General features: G+C 45.3%; 1 protein-coding gene across 1 annotated transcript in view; it reads right to left on the bottom strand.

Moving 5' to 3' along the window:
• mib1 (E3 ubiquitin-protein ligase mind bomb 1) overlaps positions 1-27,172 on the bottom strand; it is a 547,510-nt gene that overhangs the window by 3,746 nt on the left and 516,592 nt on the right. The window contains exons 13-21 of the mRNA XM_089552897.1: positions 24,023-24,155; positions 22,900-22,986; positions 22,042-22,242; positions 19,691-19,872; positions 16,119-16,311; positions 14,903-14,981; positions 11,156-11,242; positions 8,193-8,306; positions 2,771-2,892 (exon numbers count right to left, since the gene is read on the bottom strand). Coding sequence (XP_089409023.1) covers positions 2,771-2,892; positions 8,193-8,306; positions 11,156-11,242; positions 14,903-14,981; positions 16,119-16,311; positions 19,691-19,872; positions 22,042-22,242; positions 22,900-22,986; positions 24,023-24,155 — 1,198 coding nt within the window. The remainder of the gene's footprint in view (positions 1-2,770; positions 2,893-8,192; positions 8,307-11,155; positions 11,243-14,902; positions 14,982-16,118; positions 16,312-19,690; positions 19,873-22,041; positions 22,243-22,899; positions 22,987-24,022; positions 24,156-27,172) is intronic.

Genomic DNA, 27,172 nt, shown 5'->3' with positions numbered 1-27,172 from the left:
AAGAAAAATTCGTCCTGGTCCGGGGTTCGAACTCGGGACCACCGCTTCATCGGAGCAGTCGCTCTACCAATTGAGCTAACCGAGACGGCAAGCTTATGGCAGGGTGAGAGCGAATTGATCAATAACTCGAAGCGGGAACAGTGTTGGGCAAATGAGTTGGGAACAGTGTTGGTTAGCTCAGTTGGTAGAGCGACTGCTCCGGTGAATCGGTGGTCCCGGGTTCGAACTCCGGACCAGGACGAATTTTTCTTTAACTACAAAGTTTCCGAGAAAGCTGTATAGCTTTCCTTTGTAGCCGTGTGGCTGCGCTCGGGTGGATGTCAATGAGTAATTACTCCCTTATTACAAATCTACTCCACCTTGGGGGATTCCCCTAAACATTTGACCATCAGTGCAAACTTAGTATGCAAAGCTGGATATTTGAAGAGCACCATATGTTAGGCATGGAAATGAGAATGGGGGTCAATTAATTGACCAATTAAAATAAAGTATGGGGGAACCTAAGCAATTTTTATGATGTGTAAATGCGACAGCAAGTGTAACTGGCTTACTGGGCCAGTGGACACATCAGTCGAGCTGTGAGTAGTTGGTGGCATCCACGTACAAACTGAGGCAGTTATGTGCCTTTCCTTTTCTCAAAACCAGGGGAAGGTATAGACTTGTGTGATTTTTTTGAGGAAAGAAAAGGCACATAACTGGCTGCCTGGGTCAGTGGACACCTCAACTGCACTTTGAGATACATCCTGGTGGGGACGCTGGGGGGCCTATTGCTCCAGGAGGGGCGACAAGGTCATTTGTGTGCTGCGTTTTGGCCACGGGTTTCTGACGATGATGGGGTTATTGCACAAAGAGCACTGATGCTTGTGATTACTTTCTCTGCAGCAAGGCTCAGTACTAGATGTCCAGTCATGCAAAGCCGGAACTACTGCCAGAAGAAACTATGTGCGAATGCAGCATAAGTGCAGCTGTCAAAAACTGCAATGTGGTTCATACAGATTTCATTGTGCTCCATACAGTGAAGATAACTGCTGTTTTGCTTTACGCAAGCTTGCAGCACAGGAAACGAATCCCGTTCGTTTACTAGCATAGCTCGTTGATAGTCTTGGCTACACGTTTGCTGTGACAGATACAATGCACAGAAATCTGTCATAACAGGAAGCGCTTAGCTGACTTTTAAGAGCCAGCGTTGCTTTTACTTGTATGCTGAGAGAAATTTAAGCGCACTATGTGGCTGGCTTCTCAATAGGAAGACTACCTTGCAGGTATTGTGAAATGATGTTGGGACCTTGACCTGAGAAGTAATCATTGGTTGAACATTAATTAGTAAATCAGTGTTTCCAGCTGCCTTGCTGGTGTACAAGGGCAGTCTAGGAGACTATCAGCTCCCATCTCCCGGGGGCCCTATAAATGGTAAGTGCACCTTTTGGAGGTACTAAGGTGATAAAACAAAATGTATTAAAGGGCAACTTCATGGGTTTATAAACATTTTAAGTTGATAGCACCATCACATTCCTTACAGTCCCCTCTCTCTACCATAACAAACCGTTTTTCAAAATACGAAGTGGAACCAATTTAAAACAGTGAAAATAGCAAGCCAAAACCAATACTTTGTCTATGGCCAGGGACGATCATTGGCGTTAAGGAGTGATGATGTCCCAAACATTACTAGAAAAACACTCGTACATGTGCGTTGAATGGCTGAAGTAGTGGCTGAAAATGGTGAGCTCTTTTATAAAATGCCTGAGACAGCCTAATACAATCCTCAAAATCTTGTTACTGAAGCGGAGCATCGCATTAACATGCAGGAAATGATTGTGATGTCAAAAATGCAGTGTTGTCCGTAGAGATGATCTTAACTGAGGCCACGGAAACGTCAAATTTTAAAACTGATTTGAACTGGAATGAAAATGTTGCATGGCAGTGCAACATGGTTCAAGTAATCAGGAACAAGAATAAAACCCGCAGCCTAAGTTTCAAGTTTAATTAAAATATGGCAACCTCAGAACAGCTCCGAAGCTGTCGTTCAAAGCTCACTGCTGTGCCAGTTGTTGCACTGTCAACTGTTAAATAATCATCATCAGCCTGACTACGCCCACTGCAGGGCAATGGCCACTCCCATTTCCCTCCAATTAGCCCTGTCCTTTGCCAGTTGTGGCCACTGCATCGCAAACTTCTTAATCTCATCCGCCCACCTAACTTCCTGCCGCCCCCTGCTACGCTTGCTTCTCCTGGGATCCACTCAATTACCCGTAAGAACCAGAGGTTATCTTGCCTTCGCATTACATGCCCTGCCCAAGCCCATTTCTTCTTGGGCTAGGATGTCATTAACCCGTGTTTGTTTCCTCACCCACTCCGCCCGCTTCCGATCTCTCAATGTTACACCTATCATTTCTCGTTCCATAGCTCGCTGCGTTGCGCCTAACTTAAGCTGAACCCTCTTTGTTAGCCTCCACGTTTCTGCCCCATAGGTGAGTACCGGTAGGATACAGCTGTTGTAGGCTTTTCTCTTGAGGGACATAGGTAAACTGCCATTCATGACCTGAGAGAAGCTGCCGTATGTGCTCCACCCCATTCTTATTCTTCTAGTTATCTCCCTCTCATGATCCGGATCAGCTGTCACTACCTTCCCTAATTAGACATATTCTCTTACTACTTCCAGCACCTCACCCCCAAACCTTTACAGCAGCAAACCTTTGTGAAGGAACATTGCACAAGTGGCAAATAAAAAACACCAGTCTCGCATGGAATTCAACTCGGATAATATCTGCACCTGCTCCTTGATGTCCTGCAGCTGCTGCTGCAGTTTCTGGAAGTCGTGGACCGTGTTGTCGTGCGCACCGTTGTTCATCAACTGGCCAGGCATCCCAGAACGAACAGGAGCTGGGGGGAGGGCTGCACAACAACAAAGAAAGGAGTAAAGATACCACAAATTTAGGGTGCACGGCTATTATGGCACACAGAGTAAAACCAGCCAGACACCTTGGCTGCTGTGAGACGATTGAAATAGGTACTGCCCTACAGAACGCGGCTGAAACCTGGGACATGACAATGTCACTAAACAGAACATTTGTTGTTACCTCACCACACTGTACCAGTAGCTGTCATTGCAGTGCGACCGACTCTGTACATTGCAGTTTCCAGAAGATCAAAAATGTAGAACAGAGACAAAGAGCTTCAAATAAGGAAGCAGCTACAGTGGAACCTCGATTATACGTCCCCCGGTCATGCGACGACCCGCATTTTACGACGAATTTGTGCGGTCCCAGCAAAACCCCCATAGAGACAATGCATTAAAAACCTCGGTTATACGACGCAAATTTTAGAAGGACCCCGCTTCGTACGACGGCTGGCTCGTACCGTCCGTCAAAAAAGGTCGTCAGCAAACGCAGGCCGGGATGTGCTGTATTTTCGCGATTCTAAGCCCCCCCCCCGCCTATTTTCTGAAAAAAAAAAACAAAAAAACTTTGCATGCGAATCTAAGCACCCCCGTTTTTGCGCGGAAGAGAGCGTTGCCGAGGCCGCCAAGTGCACTTGCTCTCTTTTTCGTCGAGCCTGTGCAGTCGGAGTCCCAAGGAGGCGCGGCCTGCCTGTTGTTGTTGCGACTGAGAGAAGGATGAAAAGGAAAGCGCACGGGCCCGCCTACTGGCGTGAGCCAAGCCACCACCGCTGCCGAGGAGAGTTAAAAGATCAGAGGAAAGATAAAGAGAAAAGATAAGACGCGCGTCGGTCGCAGCAACAGATGCGTCCGCAGGAGCCGACGCTGATGAAAAAACAGATAAGCGGGCGAGGCCGCGCTCGCCCAAGCGAGGACAGCGGCGTCCACGGCGCTTTTTGTAATGGAAGTAATGGATGCTTGTGCCCCACGATAAAACTTCCCACGAAGAGGAAGTGGACAACGATGCAGAGGTTTGCGCTCCCATTCCTAGTTACGCGGACGTGTTGCAGAGCGTCGACAACATCCGGCGCTTTGCTTGCGCGACGATGTTGGCGACCTACTGCCGGACGTGGCAGCCCTTGAAAGAAAGTTGATGCGCCGAGGTTGGGCAAAGGTGCAAAAAAAAAAAAAAAAGTTACCGATTTTTTTTAAACGGTAATAAAGATTTTTTTGCAAATCTGTTTCAAACAAATGCTGGGTTTTGTCTTTTTTAATCTGATTGGCGTACTTGCCGCGGGCTTGAAGCCGTTTTCGGCGCAAGGCCGAGCGCCACTGGCCGCATTCTTTGATTTTCGATTATACGACACCCGGATTATACGACGGTTTCGTGCGGTCCCCTGAACGTCGTATAATCGAGGTTCCACTGTAATTACCATCAACATCTACCTGAACGCATCCACATGGCTATGAAGTAAAGCTGCGGAGGTTTCTCAAATCTTTGTAGTTGACAACCTATGACTTGAACCTATTATAATCATCTCGCCAGGGAGCTGTTTGGTGACGATAACTGGCTGGCTAACAGCTAGTGACACCTGGCTGAGTTGCTGAAGAACCTGATATGGCAGCAATGTTATAGCACACCTCCAATGTATGTACTGATGCTTGTTTCCATGTTTGAAACCTCCTCTAGGTGGTGGAAGCTACTCTGTATACTTTTGGGCCAAAGGACTTCAAGAATTCCTTACTTATTTAAGTATATCATGACCACAACTGCAATACAAGTATCGCTCTTGCTGGCAGAGAGCAGAGAAAAATGACTGTATTACAGTAGACTCCCTTTCAGACGAATTTGAAGGGACCACAAAATTTGATAGTCTTAACACTTTTATACATCAACCCTAAGCCTTACTCATCATGGGAGATTATACCAAAATCATCAATGATGAGTCACGCTAGTCCGGACCAATGTTGTGCCACTCCCACAGCCAAAGACTAGTTATGGTCTTCAATTGCATTCATGAAATTCTCAGCACTATAGAGGTCTGTAGTTGTTCACGAAAAGCATTTCATGTCCTCAGCGTGTATTTTAAGCCTGACAACAGTCATTTTCACCAAAAATCGCCTAACAATGTGAGGATTTTTGTACATTTTTGGGGAATTATTTCTGCGGTTAAACGTTTAACAGAGGTACCCCTTAGAGAGATATTGGAGCAGGCTGGGCGTGTCCATATTTATGCTACATGAAAACAATGAATAAAACAGCCTTTCAGAGAGAGGTTAATTGCAAATAGAGCACTTATTGCACTACATGCTGAGGGCAAGACACAAGCTCACATCATTCTACTTGAAAATGGTCTAGTTATCTTTTCTCACTGTATGCCACAGTAGCTGCTATTTGTGTGTGTTCTTTTTTCTGATTCTTGCAATTCCACCCAGCTCCGAGTGCTCCGAAAGTGTCCAGCAAGGTAACAGTGCATTTTTTTTATCTCGTATCTTCTGCAGCATATTTGTAGCAACTACACGACCAGGCATACCATGCGTGTTTCAGTATGCCGCAGGCAATGCGCTCCAATATCTGGCCATCCATCTCTGCACCGTGATATAACGTGCATCGTGATGCCACGCCAGCTGAAAATTTGGTGCCAATATTTAAAGCCCAAAGTCTTAACGAGAGGTTAAGCATTATGTTATAAGATGGTGAAAGAAAAAACAGTGTCCATGTCTGCGAAGCAATATGCAAAGAGGACCTCAGGCTGCTGAAGGGGCTCCTTAACGCTAGTGTGTCATACCATTAAGGTGGAGCTTAAGTATCCCCACAAGTTTTTCGTGATGATGCGAATACGCCACTTTTTGGGAGGCACCCGCAGAAGAGAATTCACCAATGCACAGTGGACACTGAAAAAATTCGGACTCACTTAATTTGAACTTCTGGTTTATTCAAACTGACCCTTCAGTACCGTCAGCACAAAGGGCATTAAAAAAAAAAAGACCTCCCCCAAATTCCAACGTTTTCAGACCCCTTCGAGTCTCGAGTTACTGACATTCGACTGTCTCTGCCTGTCATCTTGCATGCAGGGTGTGTGAATTTTAGGTTCCTAGAGCTGGGAAAATCAAAGTAGTTTAAGTAGTTTAGTCGCACTGTCACTGCTAATTTTTTAATTGCTGTCCCCCGCACTGCAGTTGTGTTCGATGCTGGATTACATGGGGACGCCATATGTCCTCATGCAGTGCCTCCCACATCAGGAGAATTACTTGATTCAGTCCATCAATCCCCTTACCAAGACAAGCATAAACAACGCTGTTTTGCATGCACTCACAGAAAGTGCCCCCATCCCCCCATAGCTGAGCTCATGGATGTTTGGTGCATTTGTGCAGCTGAAATAAATGACATATTGTAATGGGAACGACCAGCAGTAGTTTAAGCATGGGACGAAGTGGTCGACGAAGTGCGGTTCTGGATCCTGAGTGACTCCTGAGAGTGTGCCCATCATGGTGCTCTTCGATCAACGACCACCAACCTGTGCTGTGAAGACACACCTTTACACTTGGTGGAGGTGTCTCGATCCCTGTCCCGGTTCTCAACCTGGAACTTCGGAGCCAAACGTTACTCGCCCCGGCCATCATGCCAGACAGTCCGAATCAACCATCACCGGCCACCCCTACCACCGTCCTCTGTTCCGAGGTGCAGTGCCAGCGCGATTCTCCTCTATTCAGTGGTTCAGATGACCACGATATTGACGATTGGCTGGCCTCATACGAGCGTGTCAGCAGTTACAATCAGTGGGACAATTCCGTTAAATTGAACAACATCCTCTTCTGCCTCACAGACGTTGCCAGTCGTTTTGTAACCTATGGTTAAAACATACGGTTTCGTAACCATGAAGCCGACCTTCACACCTGGTCATCATTTGAGACGAGCTTCACCGACGTTTCCGGCCGTCCCGCCGTGCGGAAACTCTGCGCTGGGCAATATCTCCATGATCAAGCTCAGCTCCCGGCTGAGCAACCAGAAGCTCCATCGGGACCCCTCAGCCCCTCCTGCGTCATATCTCTCCGGCACACTGGTTTGGCTCTGGGTGCCTTCCTCCACTGCCAGCCTTGCCATGAAACAGCTTTCTCACTATCACGGACCTTGCCGCATTCTACAACACACTTCTCCCGTGAATTGCATAGTTCAGACCCTTGACCCCTTTCCGGACCATCGTCGCCGAGGGTGTGGAACTGTACATGCCGAGCATCTTAAAAGAGGATGAGGGTCTTAAATTTGACCTTTCTATTTATGGCTCGAATGTCATGAAATTTTGCACACAGATGTGTTTTTCTCTTCTGATTTCAAAAATGTAGTCATAATTTAGCTTGTGGTCTTAGATAAAAAGTTATCTTAAATTCTAGAGTGTAATTAGGTAATTTCTTACGCAGCTTTCATGAACTTTCTCATTGGATTTTGTTGCTTTTAATTATTGGTAGCCAGCGAATTCCCATACCCGATGACATTCTTACTTTTTTTTTTTAGGCCACGTATAAATAGCAATTTACGATTAGCTTAATGAGTTGCAGTGTCAAATACTGCAACCTTTTACTCTCGATGTAGTGTATCACAATGACATGTCTTTAGAGAAAAACAAAGAATGTCACCGGGTATGGGAATTCTCCGGCTATCAATTTATGTAAATAAAAGCAACAAAATGGAATGAGAAAGTTCATTGAAGCTGTGTAAGAAATTACCTAATTACATTCTAGACTAAGATCTAAGACCACCAGCTCAAATATGATTACATATTTGGAATGAGAAGAGAAAAACACATCAGTGTGCAAAATTTCATGAGATTCTAGCCATAAATAAAAAAGTTGCTTTTAAGATCCTCGTCCCCCCTTAAGCCCTACTATGATCTGCCTATTCCTTCTTCCCTGTATGTCGCCAGGATGGCTCCGTTTTTGGCGGGGGAAGTAACTGTGATGGGAACAACCAACAGCAGTTCAAGCGGTGGGACGAAGAGGTCAAAGAAGTGCAGTTCTAGATCCTGAGTGACTCTTGGGAGTGCCCGTCGTGATGCTCTTCGATCAACGACCACCGATCTGCACTTCGAATAAACACCTTTACAATAATATGATTCAATGTCACACTAAACCTTCAGGTCCAAATGTTCGCTTGGCAACATTCATCACAACATCTACGGATGCAAAATGATTTAACTCTTAATAGAGTCTCTCTTCTACAATGACCTTGGCCCGCACACTACATAAACTAGGCAATTCACTGTGCAGGAAGCCAAAAGAACTGAACAGTCATCGATAAAGAGAGAGACGCGGTCCTCACAGTTCTCGTTCTTGTCGGTGGGGAACTTGGAGATGTTGAGCGGGATGTCCGACTTGGAAGTGGGGCCACGCAGATTCACCACCTTCTTCCGTGTCTCGGCGTCCTCAGTGCCAGCTGGGTGGAAACACAAAGCGATGCAAAAGCAGTGTTCACAGCGACGCTTTCTGCAAGCACCTGTCTATGCATCGATCAACAAAAGTGAGCGCCGCGTTGCAAAGTTGCCAGCTTCACTCAGTCAGGCTCACCCTGTCTTATATGACATTCATTTATGTCGCAATTAAAGCGGCATCGAGAACAACTGCGTACAACTTTTGTTTGCAATAAAAATTGAATCTGTTGTTCTTTCTGGCTGCAAAAGATGCAGAAAACCGGATATGAAATCTGCCCACTACCTGATTCGAAAATAGTGACATCAAGACCAGCATGGACTCCACGATTAGCACTTGTAAAAGAATGGCAGTGAAGCCTAGCTGCAGGTATCCTTGCATAAAAAAACGGGCTTGATGCACTGAGGTTTGCTAGCGAAAATGCTTACAACACTTGCACTTCATTTTTTTTTTACCTCTTCTACATTATAAAATCCCTCTTTTCAGTGAAACTAGCATCTTTGCCAATTAGAAAACGGTTATCGATTGATACAGGCAAACCTCACTTTGTTCTCAGGGTCGTTTTAAAGCAGGAGTTATTTAGCCTCGGGGAATCTGAGTGGTTTCAAATGGTGCTGAGAAACCCAGTGTGTCTATGTATCCATCCCTGCCTGCTTACCATGCACAAAGAAAGAGCACCCAGATGTATGGTCCTTCAAAAAAATGCCCACATTCCATTATTAATGACTAGCTAACAGTCACAGTCTGCTATAAGCAGTCATAGCGTGATTAGCCTCAAAACAAAGAGGATAAAGGAAATTTGACGGTTGAGAGATGCGTGCATTTAGGTGCCCAAGAAACCTAAAAAGCACTCCAAGAAATCCAAGGATTCTGTAGAACCCAGACTGAGAACACCTGCTTTGAAGTGAGGTTCATTCATTTAACTCATTTATTGTTCATTTCTTAAACTAGCTCAGGTTGTTCAAAAAAATTGTTGGGCCAATAGCCGTGGCTAGCATAAGCCCGTTGCTCATTCTTACTGCAGCAACAGAATAACAGAACGTGAACTTCAATTATAAATGATAAGCGAAAAGAAAAGAAGTGGAGTGTGGTTCAGTTATACAAGGAAGTCATTTGCAATGATTAAATAAGAGCCAGGAGTCTATACAACAAAAAACTAATCCTCAATCTTCGAAAAGCAGTAATGTGTGATAGAAAGAATTAGAAAGTTGTCAGCCATTTTTATTCCGAGTTGTACTGAGTACAGACTTTCGCACCACAGTACTGAATTAAATGCTACATGCACTGTTTTTCACCTTTATGTCATCCTTTGTTACCATGGGCCCTATTTTCCACTGTGAACTGAGGTGTGGCCAGCTTGGTTTTGATGATGTGCTATATGTGCAAAAGCTACCGTGAAACTGACCCTGAAGTGTAAAAAAAATAGAAAGCCAAATGATTTTACATATAGACCTACACCGTGTTTACAAAAATGGCAGGGGAGGGCACCCACCGGGGGCAAAAACTGTGTTGCAGGCCATAGGAAAACATGTAAAAAAAGGTTTCAAACCAGTTTTCTGATTTCATGGCGCATCTGTGATGTCACTCCCTCATGAAGAAAAGCTGAGTATACTCTAGAATTCAATGTAAAAGCATGAAAAGTCACTTCAGAGGTGATGTATTTTTATAGCATTGCGATGTGTGCGTGTGGGAGTCACATCCCCTGTAAGCAAAACTTTCCAAAATATTTTTCTCGTTTCACATAATACCCATGAGAGAAGCCGTACGTTAACAGTTGGTGAGCACTTTGAAGAAATATGTGACAAAGTGTGATATGTCATTTCAAAGCGATCTATTTTAATAAGCCATGATAAATGCTTGTTGTGAAGATGGACTATTCTCCAAAGGGAGCCCTATCAGCTGGGAATTTTCCAAATAGTGCCAGCCTTTCGTGAAGTCCAACGTGCTGCGGCCACGTCCGCTACATTGCTCACTAATACAGTCGTTGAAACTAAAAAGCCTAGAGAGCACTAAATGAAAAAGAAGTTTTCAAATGCAATGGCAAGAGCACAAAAGACAAGACAGGCAATGATGCAGATGATACCGCCAGCTGCCTCTGACTCTAGAATCTGCGAGCACCAGCTATTTTTGTACATAATGTAGAATGTTTGTCTGGCGCGTTGTCTTTTGCTACTGTGCGCAGTTCGTTTATCATGCTGTTTGAGGATTGTCTTCAATGTAGACCTATCTAGGCCATCTAGTTTGAATGACTGTATTAGTGAGTGAACCTAGCGCACGCGCCAGCATGCTGGACTACACGAGAAGCTGCACGATTCAGAGAAACACCCAGCAGATAGAACTCCTTATAGGGGTAAGTCCAGCTTCAAAACACACAGTCATCATGGCGTTCTAAAAAGCTAGCTCCTATTTTTTTATTGCCCCATTTTTTATTTATATTTTTATTATAACTATTTTTTATTGCCCTACTCATGCTGCGGCAGCCTAGCGCCACCCTCTTCTTTCTTGTCTGGCGCCGTGCCAAGGGCTGTGACCAGAGCACGGCACAAGGCACGCGCTACAAGTGCTTCAGCAAAGCTGATCACCGCCATACAGTTCTTTCCACTTGCCCAAGTGAAATTGTTTGCATCGTTCTACAGCTTCAGCAGTACCCCTTCAAGGAGGAATGCCTGCCCACTTTAAGGGGCGTTCAAAAATGCCACATAGTGTAGCTGAGCTCAATCATGCTGAATGATGAAACCAACAGATGCTTTCTTCGGCATTTTTGTCTTGGAGACCTTTAAACTCTGTTATAGTGCACATTGAGAAAGCATTAAGACAAGCAAGGAGTTCAAAGAAGTGGAAGACTGCTGTGCTCACCAGTGCCTCCACAGCAGACAACGAAGGGCACGACCTTGTCAATCTGTGCACGACACTGGACGCATTTCTTCATCAGGGCAGCACAACCTGCAATGTAGGCCCAATAACGTAAATGCGACAGATGTGCCGCGAGAAATCTGCAAGAGCCGAATGCTATGAATTCACTAGTCGGTGGTCTAACACTTCGAAAGAGTAAAAGAACGAAGCCAAGCTGCGGCATGCATAAAACACAGTAACACTGAACTTCAGTAAAACTTTTTTCTGGGCTAGCTCGTTTATTGTTTTTTCAGAAACTTAGTGCAACAAGGGCCAAACACATGAGAAAAGGCATGTAAGAATTCATGAAGCATGTGAGAGAACAGAAGATGAAAAACACTGCCTGTGAGCTGCTTGCCCCATGCTGCACTATTCTTTTCAAGACTGAAGCTGAACTTGGCTACATAAGACAATAATGGGGGTGCTGGAAGGGAGGGGGGGTGGGGGGGGGGGGGGGCTACAGTGTGGTGGAGACTTATATTCTGTTTCATACATAGCAGGCAACGCAGCGGAGGCTGTGGAAGTAGTGTATCCGTGAAATGATATTGCTCCGCTACGTATCATTTGTTCTTCTCAAAGTCTCAGTCAGTGTTTGGACGAAAACAAAGAGCGGCATAAAACGAAGCGGTAATATTGAAAAATCATGGTCAAAGCTGTGAGGTGCTCAGTGTTCTGGACCTCCGGCTATAATTTTCATTGAGTGTGAACTACTTTTTAGGCGCGAATGAAGTCAGACAGATTCGCCCTAACAGCCCCATATCATACTGCCACACAAGGGCGTCCGCAGAATTTTTTGCAGGGGGGGGCCCATTGGTTGTTGGCGCCGGAGGGGGGGGGGGGGGTATATTCGTAGCGAAAAGGCACTATTTGCGGAGTAAATTTATTTATTTATATATAAATAAAAAATAAGTAAAATACACACATGAAAGAAAATTACAAGCAGCAAATTAAAGCGCGGATTGTAGAGATACATTGGAGTTTATCAACAAAGAAACAATTAAAATTAATAAAAATGCAAAAAGATACTATCAATACTCGAAGTGCTCAGTCTTACTGCATACGGGTTCTCGACTCACCCGAATTGATGACCAGCACACAGCGCAATATGTTCACAAACACGCAACTACAGTCACTCAGTCAGTCTTCCTTGAACAGCAACTGTAGGCGCCTCGGATTTTTCTGGGCGAATTGCGTAGTTACACGGGTGATAAATTCATTTCTGTGCTTCATTACACGCTCTCAGTGCACAGTCATCATATATATTGATTGGAAAAATGGTTGAACGAGTACGTTGAAAACAAAAGATGACTATATATACAACGAAAACTTATTTACAAGATAAATGCACGCTCGCAGCTTCATACACCTCGCTCCATCTTGCTCGCGCATCCGCACAGTCGAGCAACCGCACACACACTGCTCGCCGCTCGTCGTTTTCTCGTCCGCTGTCTTGGTTGTTCTCACCTTCGTTGACAACCCGCCACTAAAAACACCGAAGCACAAACACAGAGGCGCGCACACGTGCAAGGGCTTACTTGCCACAATATCCACGAATGCGCACTTTTGGGGTGTAAGGAACGCCGCGCGACTTCCGAGGGGAAGGGACACCCGCAACTAATTCGGCCGGAAAATTTGTTTTTGTGCTTTTATGGGGTTCAGAGCCCCAAAACGACTCAGGCTATGAGGGACGGAGTAGTACAGAGTTTCGGATAATGTCGACCACCTGGGTCTCTTTACCATGCACTGACACGCACAGTACATGGGCGCTGTTGTGATTTGAGGCCCAGCCAGAGGTGACAGGCGAGCCAGGCAGGCGCCATCGGGCTGCGTTGACCAAAGGCGCTGGTTTTCGGAGAAGACGCAAGGAACGCTGGTGTGGGGGCGCCTCTGGAGACTGCGTCGCCGTGAACAAAAGCAGCTAATCCCCTTTGCCGAAGGTTCTGAAAGCGGCGCTTCTACCGCACTGAGCTCTCCCGTGGATCGGAGGAGACAGCGCGCGGCGGCGGCGCCAACTCGTCGCCCGCTTGCCCCTGAGCAGCCCGACAAAGCGGGGGTGGACACGGCTGATTTGTCCTTCCCCCCTCAAGAATTCATCGGTGGCCGGCGTACGAACGTATGACCTGTGCCCTGTGCACTGTCTGCCTCCGTGTCGCTATCTCTCTAGAGATCAAAGAAACAGACACCCATCTCAAGACGGCTCGAAACACATGCTCGCCGGTGCCGCTGCATGTCTGCAACAGGCCGTCCTTCAGCAGAGCTGGCGGTGGCGTGGTTTGAAAACGGCGGAACGACGCGCGCCCGGACGCGGCATTTCGCAGATGTGACCAAGCGTCGAAGCGGGGCTGCTTTTACCCTTTTGGCTGAGCTCACCACCGCCCCTGGCGTGCGGCCATCACTCACGGTTCGAGTGAGTGATTTTCCAGGGGGGTGCAGCCGCCCCCCCTTGCCCCCCCCCTCCGGACGCCCATGCTGCCACATGTCATTCTTACTTCTTGAATTCTCATTGAGTCACAGGATGAAAACTAGTTAGGAGGTATAACGAAGTGCAAGAGGTTGCCAGTCGCAGTACCTGGAATTAGTTGCAATGAAATATGCCTGTGTTCACTTTGGTTTTATGATGAACAATTTTCTGGGCGCGGACTTAGCTTGTGTGAACAAGTGCGCCAGCTCTGGCAGCATTGCCTGCTAATATCTATGAAACGGAGTATAGTATCGCACATCTCAAAAAAGTTATTTCAAGATGAATTCTGCAAAGCTAAACTCTCTAATAAGTTCAGTAGTTAGGAGGCCATTCTTTGGTTTGCTATAGACAGATTAAAAAGAAACCAAGGTCATTGCGAACGATTTAACTTGTGGACATTGGTCAATATAATGTGCAGCTGTAACAACATCATAGGTGAACAAATTTTTACATGCAGGTGCTCTTTCTGGCCTGGCATGGTCACGGAGAATTGCAGGAAGCCAGGTAAACTGTGCCCTTAAAGCAAGATAACACTTTCTTTAAAAAAAAATGGAGTTTATGAACAATCATTACAAAGCACTCAACAGATGCCTTCCCTAGAGACAAAGGAGCTATTGGTGAAGAAAAGGCTGAAACAGATTAATCGTTCTCTCCAGGCACCAAGTGGGAGGTCTGAAAATATTCTTCTTTCAGAGTACTTATAAATAAATGTCCATCCTATTTATGTCGGGTTCATTGTTGGTACACTAAGGCTGCCTATGCACTCTCACACATTTTTATATTTGAGGCATTTATACTGCACTATAATACTGATCAGCTGAACATACAAGGTCCTGTCAAGTGTGCCTTTGAGGGAATCATCCATATCACTAATGTCCACAGATTCAATATTGTTGCACAAGTTACCTTTGTGCTTGAAAAATTTCATAAAGGCCTCCTCGTATTTTCATAAACCTGCATTCATTCTTTTGTACATTCACGACAATCTCACTAGAACAGACACAAAAAAAAACATGTCTATGCAAATAAGGACGGGAAATGAAAAAGCTGGATCAGTTTTTGGTATTCACCGCGAAGCAGTTGACACAAAAAGTGGATCCCTCTCCTCTTACTATTTTATCTTGACCTTACAAAATCTGTTATCAGAAAACAAGCAAGCAGTGACAATAAAGAACATCGAAAGACGTAATCAGGCCAATCCTGAAATTCCTGTGGTACTGTGAGAATATCATGGAACGTGTCGTCCTTACCTTCACAGGCACACATGTGACCACAAGGCTTGAAGAGCACCGACGCTTTCTTGTCCGAGCAGACAACGCATTCCTCTACCTGCAATCAATGTTTTTGGAGGCTGCAGTTATGTTAACCACTGGCCAAAGGTCTGTGGCCGACAACCCACAAGACAAAGATACACACTTCAACTTAAGCTAGAGAACACACAAACTTTGAAACAAAAAATCAGCGACAAGAGTAGCAGTAAAAGACTGGTACTGATGGCTACTAGAATGAAGTTCTGCCCACAGAAGTTCTAAAAGTATACAGCTTGGCATATGTGTTGGCATAAATATGAGGAATTTAGCATGCAGCTAACTTCTACTCAACAGATTCTAATCTTGGATAAGTATGCATCGAGCGTTTAGATGCATTTATAGCTTGGTCTATGGGCTTTAACGTCCCAAAGCAATTCGTGCTATGAGGGACGCCGTAGTGGAAGGCTTCGGATAATTTCGACCAACTGTGGCTCTTTAACGTGCATTGATGTCTCACAGTACACGGATCTCCAGCCTCTATCGAAACGTGACCACCGCGGCCGGGATCGAACCCGCTTCTTTCAGGTTAGAAGCCCAGCGCCATAACCTTTGAGCCATCATCAGAACATGTACTTAGCAGAGTATTTAATCAAGAAATTTAAAAAGAGGCAGGTTAATGACAAGCCGGAAAAACATGTCCTACGCGTGATTCTTTGCGCTGAAGAAAGGAAGAAGTGACAGAGAAGGACAGACAGTGAAGATATGAAGTGAGATGTAAAAGCCTAATGAGTTGCATACATGTGTCTTGAGCAAAGCACAGTGATTATATACTGAGAACTCGTCGGCATATGCATGCACCTTCAACACATTCATGCATTTTGCGATGTCCACAAAAGTAACTACGCAGAGATGCATGCATGCGCATATGTATCATAATTATCATCATCATCTTAACAATGCTGATTGCAGGGCAAAGGCTTCCCCAAACCCTCTCCATCAATCCAGTCTTATGCCAGCTGCGACCATCTTGTCGCTGCAAACTTCATAATCTTATCAGCCCACCAGACTCCCTGCCATTTTTCGTTAGATTTATGTTCCTTTGAAAGCCAGGAAATCCACTCTTGTTATCTCAACGGGCCATTGGTTACCGCCATTCTCAGACTCATGTTGTGTGATGCCTTAAAGAAATGCAAATGATGCAATGATGAGGCCTGACCTTGGTGCGTGAGAGTACGGGTTCCTTGCAGAGCAGACACTTCTTGACGCGTGGAGCGCACAGTGAGCAAGTGGCAATGTGGCCACATGGGTCGAACAGGGTGTCCCGCTTCATGTCTGAGCAAACTATGCAGTCCTCCAGGGCTTCCTGCTCGCTCGGCTGGGGGCTTGTCGATGGAGTCAGCATCTGCGACCTGTCACCAGAGGACGCACGTGGTCATACGCAACATTACTTCATTATAACAAAAGCGACGAATACAGCAGGGTAAGTACTCAGCAGTAGTGCAGCAAAGTGGCTTGGAGCCACCTTTTCTCATGGATGAGTCATGGTGAATATACATGTACCTCAAGTAAAGTTAGCCAAGGGTTTTAGAAGAAAACTGGCCCAGATTGCAGGAAAAAAACTGCAGCTGTATTTTTGATGGCAGTGTAGAGCTGACAGAGGTATATCTTGTCTGCACTAGCATAATAAAACTGATTAACATGAGTACCACTTGAGAAATGAAAAAAATCTTAATTTAAAAAGATGTAGTGTATTAAAAAGAAAACATAAATGGTGCTTCAGCTGTATTTTTTTTTAGTTACTCTAGATGAAGGAACAAACAAACAAACAAACAAACAAACAAACAAACAAACAAACAGTACAACACTGCAGATGCTGATAGAAGCTGATCCTGACTGCAGCTTCCTCAATCTGAGCATGCCATATTAATGGCCATTAGAGGAGCGCTTCCGAGCAAGGGATGCTCAAAATATGCACTTCTCTTTGGATGCACTGAAACCATAAACTGGCGGGCAAGTTGATTGTGCATGATGGACGTGAAACAGTGCAACGGCATGTGGCCTAGAAAGAGAGCAGAGGGAAGAGAAGAAACGGACACAACACAGCGCTGTGTCCAGTTCTTCTCTTCCTTCTGCTCTCTTTCTAGGCCACGTGCCGCTGCAGTGTTTCAAATCCATCTCTTTGGATATTTAAAATTTTTCATGAACTCCTTACTGCATGAAAGATGCTCTTGCAATAAATCTATCGTAATGCTAACAACACTGTTTGCAGCCCCTTTTCACATTCTACAACTTTCTAACTGACGCTTTCCCACTTTTCATACATAGTTCCCTATTTGCTCATTTCCATTTGCGGCGACCCCGTGCACATCACATCGAATATTTTACCTTCGCTTAAGGACCATAGGGTCCTAATTTCAGTTGAGTGTTTTCTTCTTTTGAATGATGTGTAAGCCATTAGCATAGATGAATCACCAAGAGATGCCTGCGTACGACCACTAAATAATTTTTAACTAAATTTCTTCTCGATGATGTTTTGGATTCATCAATCGAATGATGGCTATGATGCATTGGGAATGTTGTAATAAAAGAAACAGCAATATAATTGCTGATACATAGTCTTATTTCACAACACTGCTTAAGCCAGCCTGCTGATGTATCAGTGGTTATATTGCAGTTTTTTTCATGCTTCATGTGACCGAAAAACTCCCAACACATCACACCCATTCTTAGGTGAACATAACTAAAACAGCACCAAAAAGAAATTCAATTATAAATTATTTAGCATTCCTAGGTGAGTATCACGTGGTGAACCCTGTACTTTAATGTATAACGCATCATTTGAAAGAAGAAAACACGAAAGTGAAATTAGGAGCCTATGGTCCTTTAAAACAACCAGTGAGACCATCTTCAAAAACCATTGCTGTCCATTACAATGATGCTATCTGGTTTTCAATGGAAAGACTAGTATGTGCATTGCCAAGCCTTCTTTTCTCATTGCAACAAAGCACTTTGGCACAGACTGAGTCCGAGTGCTATTATTGCCATGCTAACTAGGCACAGAACACAGTGATGGCAAAATCACGGGCCTAATTTTCCATCCCTTCCACTCTCTTATTTCATGGTGATCTAAATGCAATAGCCTACACCTACATCAAGAACATGAAAAAGCAATGAGGCGAGACACTTGTCCACTCCCCTGCTGGTATTTTTCTAGTTGTCTCCGTGTTCTCGTGTCAGCTGCATGGTACAATCGATGGCAATTTGTCGTTGCTTTGTCATTTTAGTTAGGTTGTCATATACCTGCTATTCCTATTTTTTTTTTACATGCATGCATGCTTTTCACAGTTCACATCACAAGCACTAAACTTCAAGGATTTTATTGCTGGGCAAGCATGTAAAAAGGAAAGTGATGGTAAGTTGGCATGACAGTCCACAACTGCAAAATTTTTCTCATGTAGAAAGCATCCCGAGAAGCAAGACTTTTACGAGCTCAGAAAGAAAGTGCGCCAAGGATGATGTGAGAGGTACCATAAGGGCTGTAAAGCTGGTTAATAGACTTGCATGTCCGGTGGCGGTTCAGTGAGCAAGGGACACAATGCTATGTTAGACATATGTATAGGAAACTTGGAGTCTTGTTATCAGCTCATGCTTCACTGACCGAGTACAGATACTCTACACATTAGGGATACTCCACTATGGTAAAGTATCTGCTGGCCCTACAAATTTTGCGATAACTGGCTCACAGCAGAAAAAAAAAGAAGAGACCCATGAAAATTAGTGTAATTTCAGTTTAGTGTTAATGTTTCAACAGTACTGATAAATTAGAAAGATGTTTAAAAACCAAAATACATTGTTTTGGATGCATAAAGGCAGTACAATGGTTACAAGCCTGCCACAAAGGTAGCAGGCCTTGCCAGTCAGGCATACGTCACCTCAGCACTTTGCTGACAACAACCAAAATATGTCCACTCATGCGTTATACGTCCCTCTTTCTTGCACTATAATTTGAACCTGAGTATCAAAATGATGAACAATGGCCAATCGATCATGAAAGCTTTTATCCACCGATGGCTCTCCCTTTGACAAATGTGAGTGACAGGCTGACTGCCAGCATCCCCTGCCATTCATTATGGCCTCCCGAGGCTAGGCCTGGTTTCAGCTGACTTCAGTATATCTGGTTTCAGTCTGTGTACAGGTTTGATGCAGTTTTGCGAGTGCATAGAGAGGTGCCATGCCACAATAATAAAGTTTTTTTTTATCTCATCGCATGTTCCATAATCAATGCCAAAAATTGGAAGGGACACTTCCTGTGGTGCGATAGTGTTAAAGGGTTAATGTCCAGATAAGTGGAGTAGGGTGTTCTCTCCTTTGCATTCACAGATCACTGGGAGTCCTCATACCACTCCTTCCACAGTGGTGCTGCGGTTAAGCAGTGCATCTCTGCCCTGTGATGGCAGGTGCTGCCACCGGTTGAGTTTGTGAGACACAAGTTGCTAGTCCTCAGCAACCGCTCGCGACCGTTCATTAATTTGACTGCCACCTGCCACGGTGGTCAGTTTGCTTGCAATGCGGTGGGCGACTGTAATGATGTCACAAGGTCACTTGGCTCTGGTAGCACTCCTCGTTTGCTTCTCCAGGGATTTTTTGCTCACAACACAGCCGTCGGTGACACCGCTGGATTTTCGGCAGAACGGGACACTTAACGCTGTCGCGTTTTACCACCTTGCCCACCTTTCGCTCCGGAGTCAGCTATAGCAATACCCTCAGACAAGAGGGCGTAATACCCACCCGGATTTGTCCTTGCGGCACTTGACGAGCGCGTTGCAGAGGTTGGGATCAGGGCACAGGTCCAGGGGAGCCTGGCCCTTCTTGTTCTTGATGTAGAGCTCGGCACCATTGGACACCAGGAAGCAGGCGATGGAGGCACTGGACTTCTTGTCCGCACCCTGGCTGCCCAGTCCCATCAGAAGCTGCACAGGACACACACACATATGCAGCACGCACCTCGTCTAATCTGTCCTTCACATGTCATAGCCATCATTGTCCCTCGTACACCTTTTCTGATCGATATCAGTGAAGGCTGTTTTATGCAATCACTACCTTAGTGAAAGCCCAATACCTATCATCGAGCATGCAATCGGCATCTATACCAGGGAGATAAAGACTGCTGTATTTTCTTAAACAGACAATGAAGGCAACTGCACATACTTTCTGGTTTAAGTGAAAATTAACTGTTCATATCCTTGTGGTTAGGGATGATATTTATCAGCAAAAGATGCATTTTCAATGAGAAAATTGGATTTAAACATGGGGCATTTTTTTCCGTCCACCACTCTATTTAAACCTGTGACGTCAATAATGAAAAGAAGTCTGTATTGTTGGTTAGAAGCAGATGACACTGTGGGCTTACCCCAGAGGTTGACAAAGAAAAAAAAAAGAATACATATTAACACCATGGCATCTTGCTTGCGAAAATGACTGATTGAGGTGATATCTGCATTTCACTTCCACTTTTGGGGATTTTCCAGCCTATAAAAGTGCCATTTTCAGTTAAAGTAGTGTTTTTACCATTACAATGGGATCATCTATCGATACAGGCCAACCTCAATTTGTCCACAGCGATCACAAACAATGTTGAGAAAGTGCCTCCTACAAACTGCCCCACAAGGTTCTGGGCCTGCTTTTTTTGTCACTGTTTACTAGAACATTTATTTTTTCCTCACTCTCCAGAATGGCTATAGAGCCAAAGATCGTTCCTTGCTTTTCTTATGTTCTCACACTAGGTTGTACGAAACCTCTATTCTTGACGTAATTTTGCATTGTTTTGTTTGCACTTTTTGTTTTCCGTCCCACTTTTAATCAGGTTTTACGAAACCACTCCCACTAATGTATTTTGCACTGTGCTTTGTTTGGACTATTTTGCAATTTTTGTTCCCTTCCCCGTTCTCATGATAGGTTGCATGAAACCACTTCTGTCGTGGTCCTACTTAGATTATTTTGCAATTTTTGTTCCCTTCCCATTCTCATGATAGGTTGCATGAAACCACTATCATGGCCCTATTTGGGCTCTAAATAAATAGACGTCCGTCTCGTGCAACCTCCAGCTGTGCAACCTCTGAGTGCCCTATTTGGGCCTTATTTGTGCTCTAAATAAATACATGTCTGTCTCGTGCAACCTCCAGCTGTGCAACCTCTGAGTGCCCTATTTGGGCCTTATTTGGGCTCTAAATAAATACATGTCTGTCTCGTGCAACCTCCAGCTGTGCAACCTCTGAGTGCCCTATTTGGGCCTTATTTGGGCTCTAAATAAATACATGTCTGTCTCGTGCAACCTCCAGCTGTGCAACCTCTGAGTGCCCTATTTGTGCCCTAGTTGGGCTCTAAATAAATATATGTCTGTCTCGTGCAACCTCCAGCTGTGCAACCTCTGAGTGCCCTATTTGGTCCTTATTTGGGCTCTAAATAAATACATGTCTGTCTTGTGCAACCTCCAGCTGTGCAACCTCTGAGTGCCCTATTTGGGCCCTAGTTGGGCCTTATTTGGGCTCTAAATAAATACATGTTTGTCTCGTGCAACCTCCAGCTGTGCAACCTCTGAGTGCCCTATTTGGGCCCTAGTTGGGCCTTATTTGGGCTCTAAATAAATACATGTTTGTCTCGTGCAACCTCCAGCTGTGCAACCTCTGAGTGCCCTATTTGGGCCTTATTTGGGCTCTAAATAAATACATGTTTGTCTCGTGCAACCTCCAGATGTGCAACCTCTGAATGCCCTATTTGGGCCCTAGTTGGGCCTTATTTGGGCTCTAAATAAATACATGTTTGTCTCATGCAACCTCCAGCTGTGCAACCTCTGAGTGCCCTATTTGGGCCCTAGTTGGGCCTTATTTGGGCTCTAAATAAATACATGTCTGTCTCGTGCAACCTTCAGCTGTGCAACCTCTGAGTGCCCTATTTGGGCCTTATTTGGGCTCTAAATAAATACATGTCTGTCTCGTGCAACCTCCAGCTGTGCAACCTCTGAGTGCCCTATTTGGGCCCTATTTGGGCCTTATTTGGGCTCTAAATAAATACATGTCTGTCTCGTGCAACCTCCAGCTGTGCAACCTCTGAGTGCCGTCCTCTCGGGAGGAGGTGCTCACCTCGAGGTTCCCGGTGGAGGCGGCCGTGCCAGCAGCAGCGGCAGCGGAGCTGGAGCGCCCTCCCCCTCCCACCTTGGCCACGTCCTGCATGTCCTGCAGGTGCCGCAGCTGGGAGAGGGTGTGGTGGCGCAGGGCCTCGTGCAGCGGGGTGTCCCCATCCTTGTCCGGGATGTTCAGGTTGCAGCCTTCACGGACCAGGTGCTGAAAGCATTTTGTTTGTTTGTTTATTTCAAACTACTGCCGACCAATGAATTGGCCAAGCAGGAGTGGACACATATGCTTCGAAAATTTCCCTGCCTATATGGTTACTACTCTTGTATGGTATCAAAGTATTACACAAGTCCTTTGTCTGTTTTGCACTGGTCTTCAAGATAGCCTAAAGTTGTGCTGAACTAGAAAATATGTCCTAAGGATCAGACTCCAAGTATACTGATATCATCATCATCATCATCAGCCTGGCTACGCCCACTGCAGGACAACGGCCTCTATGACCTTTATGGCCAGTTATGGGCTCAACATTACACGGCTGCTCCGTGCTGCACTAGGCCACACTGCCCAAATGTATGCAAGGGGGCCAATGTGAGAGGGGGCCAAAGGGGAAAGTGGAAATGTTTTGATAAATGCAGAGGCACAGTAGACAGTGCTAACAGAAAATCGCATGAGAGGATCGCCTGTCCCCATAAAGTAGTAGCAAATGCACGTGGAAGCCACAACACAAACCACACGCCCATTTCTACCTCTTGAGCAAGTGTTTAGAATGAGCACGCTTCCATGAGAATGCATGGTATATACTACTTATGATGGACCCTTCTACACCTCGTGAGCTGTATCAGAATATCAGTGATATCACATCCTTACCCTGACTATCTGTGCGTGCTGCCTTTCAACGGCAAGGTGCAGTGGCGTCTGCAGGTTGACATTCTGCAGGTCCATGTTGGCACGACCCTGCGTTCCAAGAAGAGTGTTAATGGCAACCTGAAGCACGCTGTCTGCTAATCATCGAAACAAAGACATGAAAAGCAGAATGATGTAGCCTGAAGAACATACATTTGTAACAAACACACCACTATGTCTGGAGTGCCCCACTAGGAATTGCAAATACATGTGCTCTTACATTTTGCACGTTGAAACAAATGATACAAACACCTTTCTTCTAGTTTCTCCTACCCGATTAGCTGGAAATATGGCATTGCTCTTTGATTAATCAAAACAACAGTTGTTACACAGCTAAAAAAAAAGCAGCATTGCTGACTAGTCAATGCCAGCTATGATAGCACATTTGTATATGGCCTAGAAGCAATCAGAGAAGTGCTGATCATCAATGTAGAACAGATTACCTTTGAAAATAATACTTCAACTATAAAAAATATTTCAACAGACAATTTTTTTTACAACCTGATTTTAAAGCAAGCATACTGGACCAAATAACTGCACACAGAAGACAAAGCAAGTAGGAAAATAAAATAAGCACATAATGTGAGGGGTGCCCAGAGCAAACAGAAGATAACATTACAATGTGCTAGCATGGGAATGAATATGTGATGATGCATCAACATCTCTTATGACCTCAAGAAAATCTCTGTCATCAACTTTGTGAAGAAAATAATGAGGCAATTACTGGTATCATACCACTGTAAAGCACACTTGAGAGTGAATTAAATGCTTATATAAAATTTTATAGGACAAAGAAATGGTGACATAAAAAATTGTACCTGGAATGGTATGAATAAACAACATTTTTACACTCTAAAATGAGACTATGAGTAACTTGGAAGTGTTTAGGCTCTATCATTAATCACAGCAAGTAGCAAATGAAGTTCGTATAGAATTTTCTCAAGAACACAAAGTTTCTTCAGCAGATTAAAAATTCTGTGGCACAAGCCATACTTCTCTCCTTCCTCACATGTGAAGAAATTCTGAAAGCTCAAGTACGGATACCCAAAGAGGCAGCAAATCAACTCCCTGCTTGAGAAGTGCGTACCTGATGAATGAGTAATTCAGCGACCTCCACATGGTTGTTGAGCGCAGCAAGATGAAGTGCAGTATAGCCATCGTCTTTCTTTTCATCAACAATCCAGGGTCTCGGTAGCTTTGACAGCAATGTTCGCATGGCACTGCACAAAAAGCAAGTTGGGCAGCAAGGTCAGCGGGCAAAACATGATTCGTACATTATCAAGGCGGAAACTTGGGCTAGTTGGAAAGCGTTTGAAATCATATTTCCTAGCGCTTAGTAAACACACGGGACAAGAACACAGGCTAGCGTCTGTCCTGCAGACGTCTGTCCTGTCCTGCAGGCAGACAGGCTAGCGTCTGTCCTGTGTATTTGTGTTCTTGTCCCGTGTGTTTACTAAGCGCTAGGAAATATGATTTCAAATGATTCATACATGCAAGATTGACACACTTTCACAACGCGAACATCCATGTGCAATATTTCAAGGTGATACTTCATTCATTCATTGCTGCTTTTTTACTCATACACCAAGGTGTACAGGAGAACAAGGAAAAAGCCATTCTAGGACAGCTTGAGTCCCTGTCCCTCAAAACACAGCGGCAGCAGAATGCATGAAGACATGGTGAAAAATAGTTACAGCTTTACGATATCAAAGAAATCAATTTCATCAACGTATTGGGATGTATTTGCAAAAAAAAAAAATTATAGAGAAAGCTCTAAGCACACAAACTTATGCGCACAAGCAAGAAAAATCATCGAGAAAGTACATCAGATTCTCAATAACTGTTTCAACTCGGAAAGGTTAATTTCACAACATCGATACCCAACCTAATGTAATCATTTCAAAGCCTTTGTGAAGTATTTTGGATCATTTGTCTACCGTGGTTGGTAAGGCATTTTGGGACATTCCAGTGTTCGGAACTTCTTGTGGGGTACAGCAAGTCATTTCGCGACAAGCCTGCTATGTCCGAAAGGCGAGAGATTGAGTGAGATAGTGAGACAACAGCTCTGCAAAGCTGAGAAAAGTGCTTAACTAAGCCAGCTACATTGTACGCCACAACAAAACAAGCTGTGTTGCACACATTGAATAAAACAAATGGACGTAATGCCAAGAAGAGGCCACACTAGGAATGTCAGTGCAGGCCACAATACAGGGCAATGCAGCTGTCATGCTACAGGTGGATTTATGGATGACTATTGGAGGGGGGGGGGGGGGGGGAGAAGGGGAAATGGTCCTATTGAGCTATGCGTTTTTTTTTTAATATTCTCTATCAAAAAATGTGGTTGTTGCATGGTTTTCCCAGAAAAAAATTTCACTAAAGTGGGCGGTGCCCCCCCCTCATCTAATCCCAAATACCCTGCCTCCCACCTAAATCTGCCCAAATTTCATACGCAAAGAAAGAAAAGTTACCTATGCACCAATAGATACTCTGTGTTCCGGTTGGCATATGTCGTAGTGCGAACTGCAAAATTACTCTCTGCTATTTCCACGCAAACACGAGGCACCCGTGATTCTCTGCCATGTGTCGAAGCCCGCTTCATGAACGCTGAGGCTTTCCTCTCGGTGAACGTATCCTCCAGTCAAAGTTGAGCGCGCGCTGTATCTATGCTCATGAGCGGATTTAAACGGGGTTTTAAATTGCATGCACACAAAGTTTCGCGGGAAGACAAAGCTGCGAGCTTGGCGTTTGCCAAGTCTCCTCCAAAGAATATCGCTGTTTACCCAGAAGTGGAACGTCCACGCTTCCGGCTTTCCTGCCGTTCCCGCGTGCATTGCGGTGGAGCACGTCTTCACTCAGCGGGCTCGCTGACCATGGTGACCACCGCTACACCAGCGTGAGCCTCAAACTGAATCGCATGCTTTGTGCCATGGCTGTTAGGAAGACGCCGATCTGTGTCATTTGTGAGAGTGCGGATATGTAAGAAAGGGCGAAATTCTCTTTGCAGCTCCTCGAAAGTCGCGAATGTAGCGTGTAATTTACGTACGATTTGCTGTGGAGAGCGTGTACGCAAGCAAGCAGCATGACGGGCATACGTTGAATCAGACTTTGGCCATGGGTCTACAGCGAAGTACGCCGTACCTTGAGAATCGACTGGGTACGTCGGAGGTGCCTTTGGACACTTTGTTAATGGCGGCCTTTGTATCGTCAGCATGCAGCGAATGCAGTTTGCCAGATACCCCCAAACGGCCACTCTCAAAGATCGTGCGAAGAACGGCGCCCACAAGCAAGGAAAAAAAAATCCGCCTACGACGAGTCACAGAACGCGGATGCGCGCCAGAACTCGAGGTTATATATTCATACCTACGGACGCTCATATATAGATATATATGCCCCAGCAATGCAAAACCAGGGAAGCAATACTGTTTTGCCCGGTTATGGCAACACGCGCAGAGGAATTCAACGTTTTGGGCATAGCCACGGCAGTTACTGGCGGCCGCAACTGGTCATTCCTTTCCATTATGAAACCGCCGGGGCTCCAGTTCCTGATATGCCGCATTCATCCATCACAGAAGCGCTTGTATGCGATGAAGCCGCATTTCTGGCCAGACAAGCTCCCCGCAGAACATACTATGAGAGCGAGATAACAACCAAGAAGGAAAGCCGAGAAGGTCAACCAGCACTATCCTGTTCGCTACCCTGCGCCAGAGGAGAGAAATATCAGGTGGAAAGATACAAAAATAAGTAAAATAGATAACGATCAGGCCAGCTCGGTGAGGCAACACGTCGCACTCACGTCACAGCTCGAGCACAGAAAAGGGCCCATGTCGAGGACCTGAATGACATCGGTATACGTATGGCACGCATACTGCGTTGTATTCATAACACATTTAACTTACCGCGTACTGTGCTATCGTTACCGTTATTTGAGTACCGGGAGCCCGAGCGCCGTCAGTGCGCATGCGCGATCGGGACCAATCAGCGCGAGCGCATTGACGGTGGGCGGGCTCCTGGCATACAGAATTGCAAGGAGCCCGCCAACCGCCAGTGCACAGGCGCTGATTGGTCCCGATCGCGCATGCGCTCTGACGGCGCAGGCGCTGATTGGTGCCGATGTGGTAGGTGCGTTCGCAACTGCCGACGCCATCAAGGCGATCTGCGCATGTGCACTGACGGACGCGCGGGCTGATACCCCGGTAACGGAACAGGGTAAAACAAGGTGTCTAATGCAATGCCGGTC

This window comes from Amblyomma mixtum, chromosome 7 (assembly GCF_055824585.1).
Source record: "Amblyomma mixtum isolate Tamu chromosome 7, ASM5582458v1, whole genome shotgun sequence".
Lineage (NCBI taxonomy): Eukaryota > Metazoa > Arthropoda > Arachnida > Ixodida > Ixodidae > Amblyomma > Amblyomma mixtum.
The sequence above is the reverse complement of the archived record's forward strand: the minus strand, read 5'-3'. Positions and strand labels throughout refer to the sequence as shown.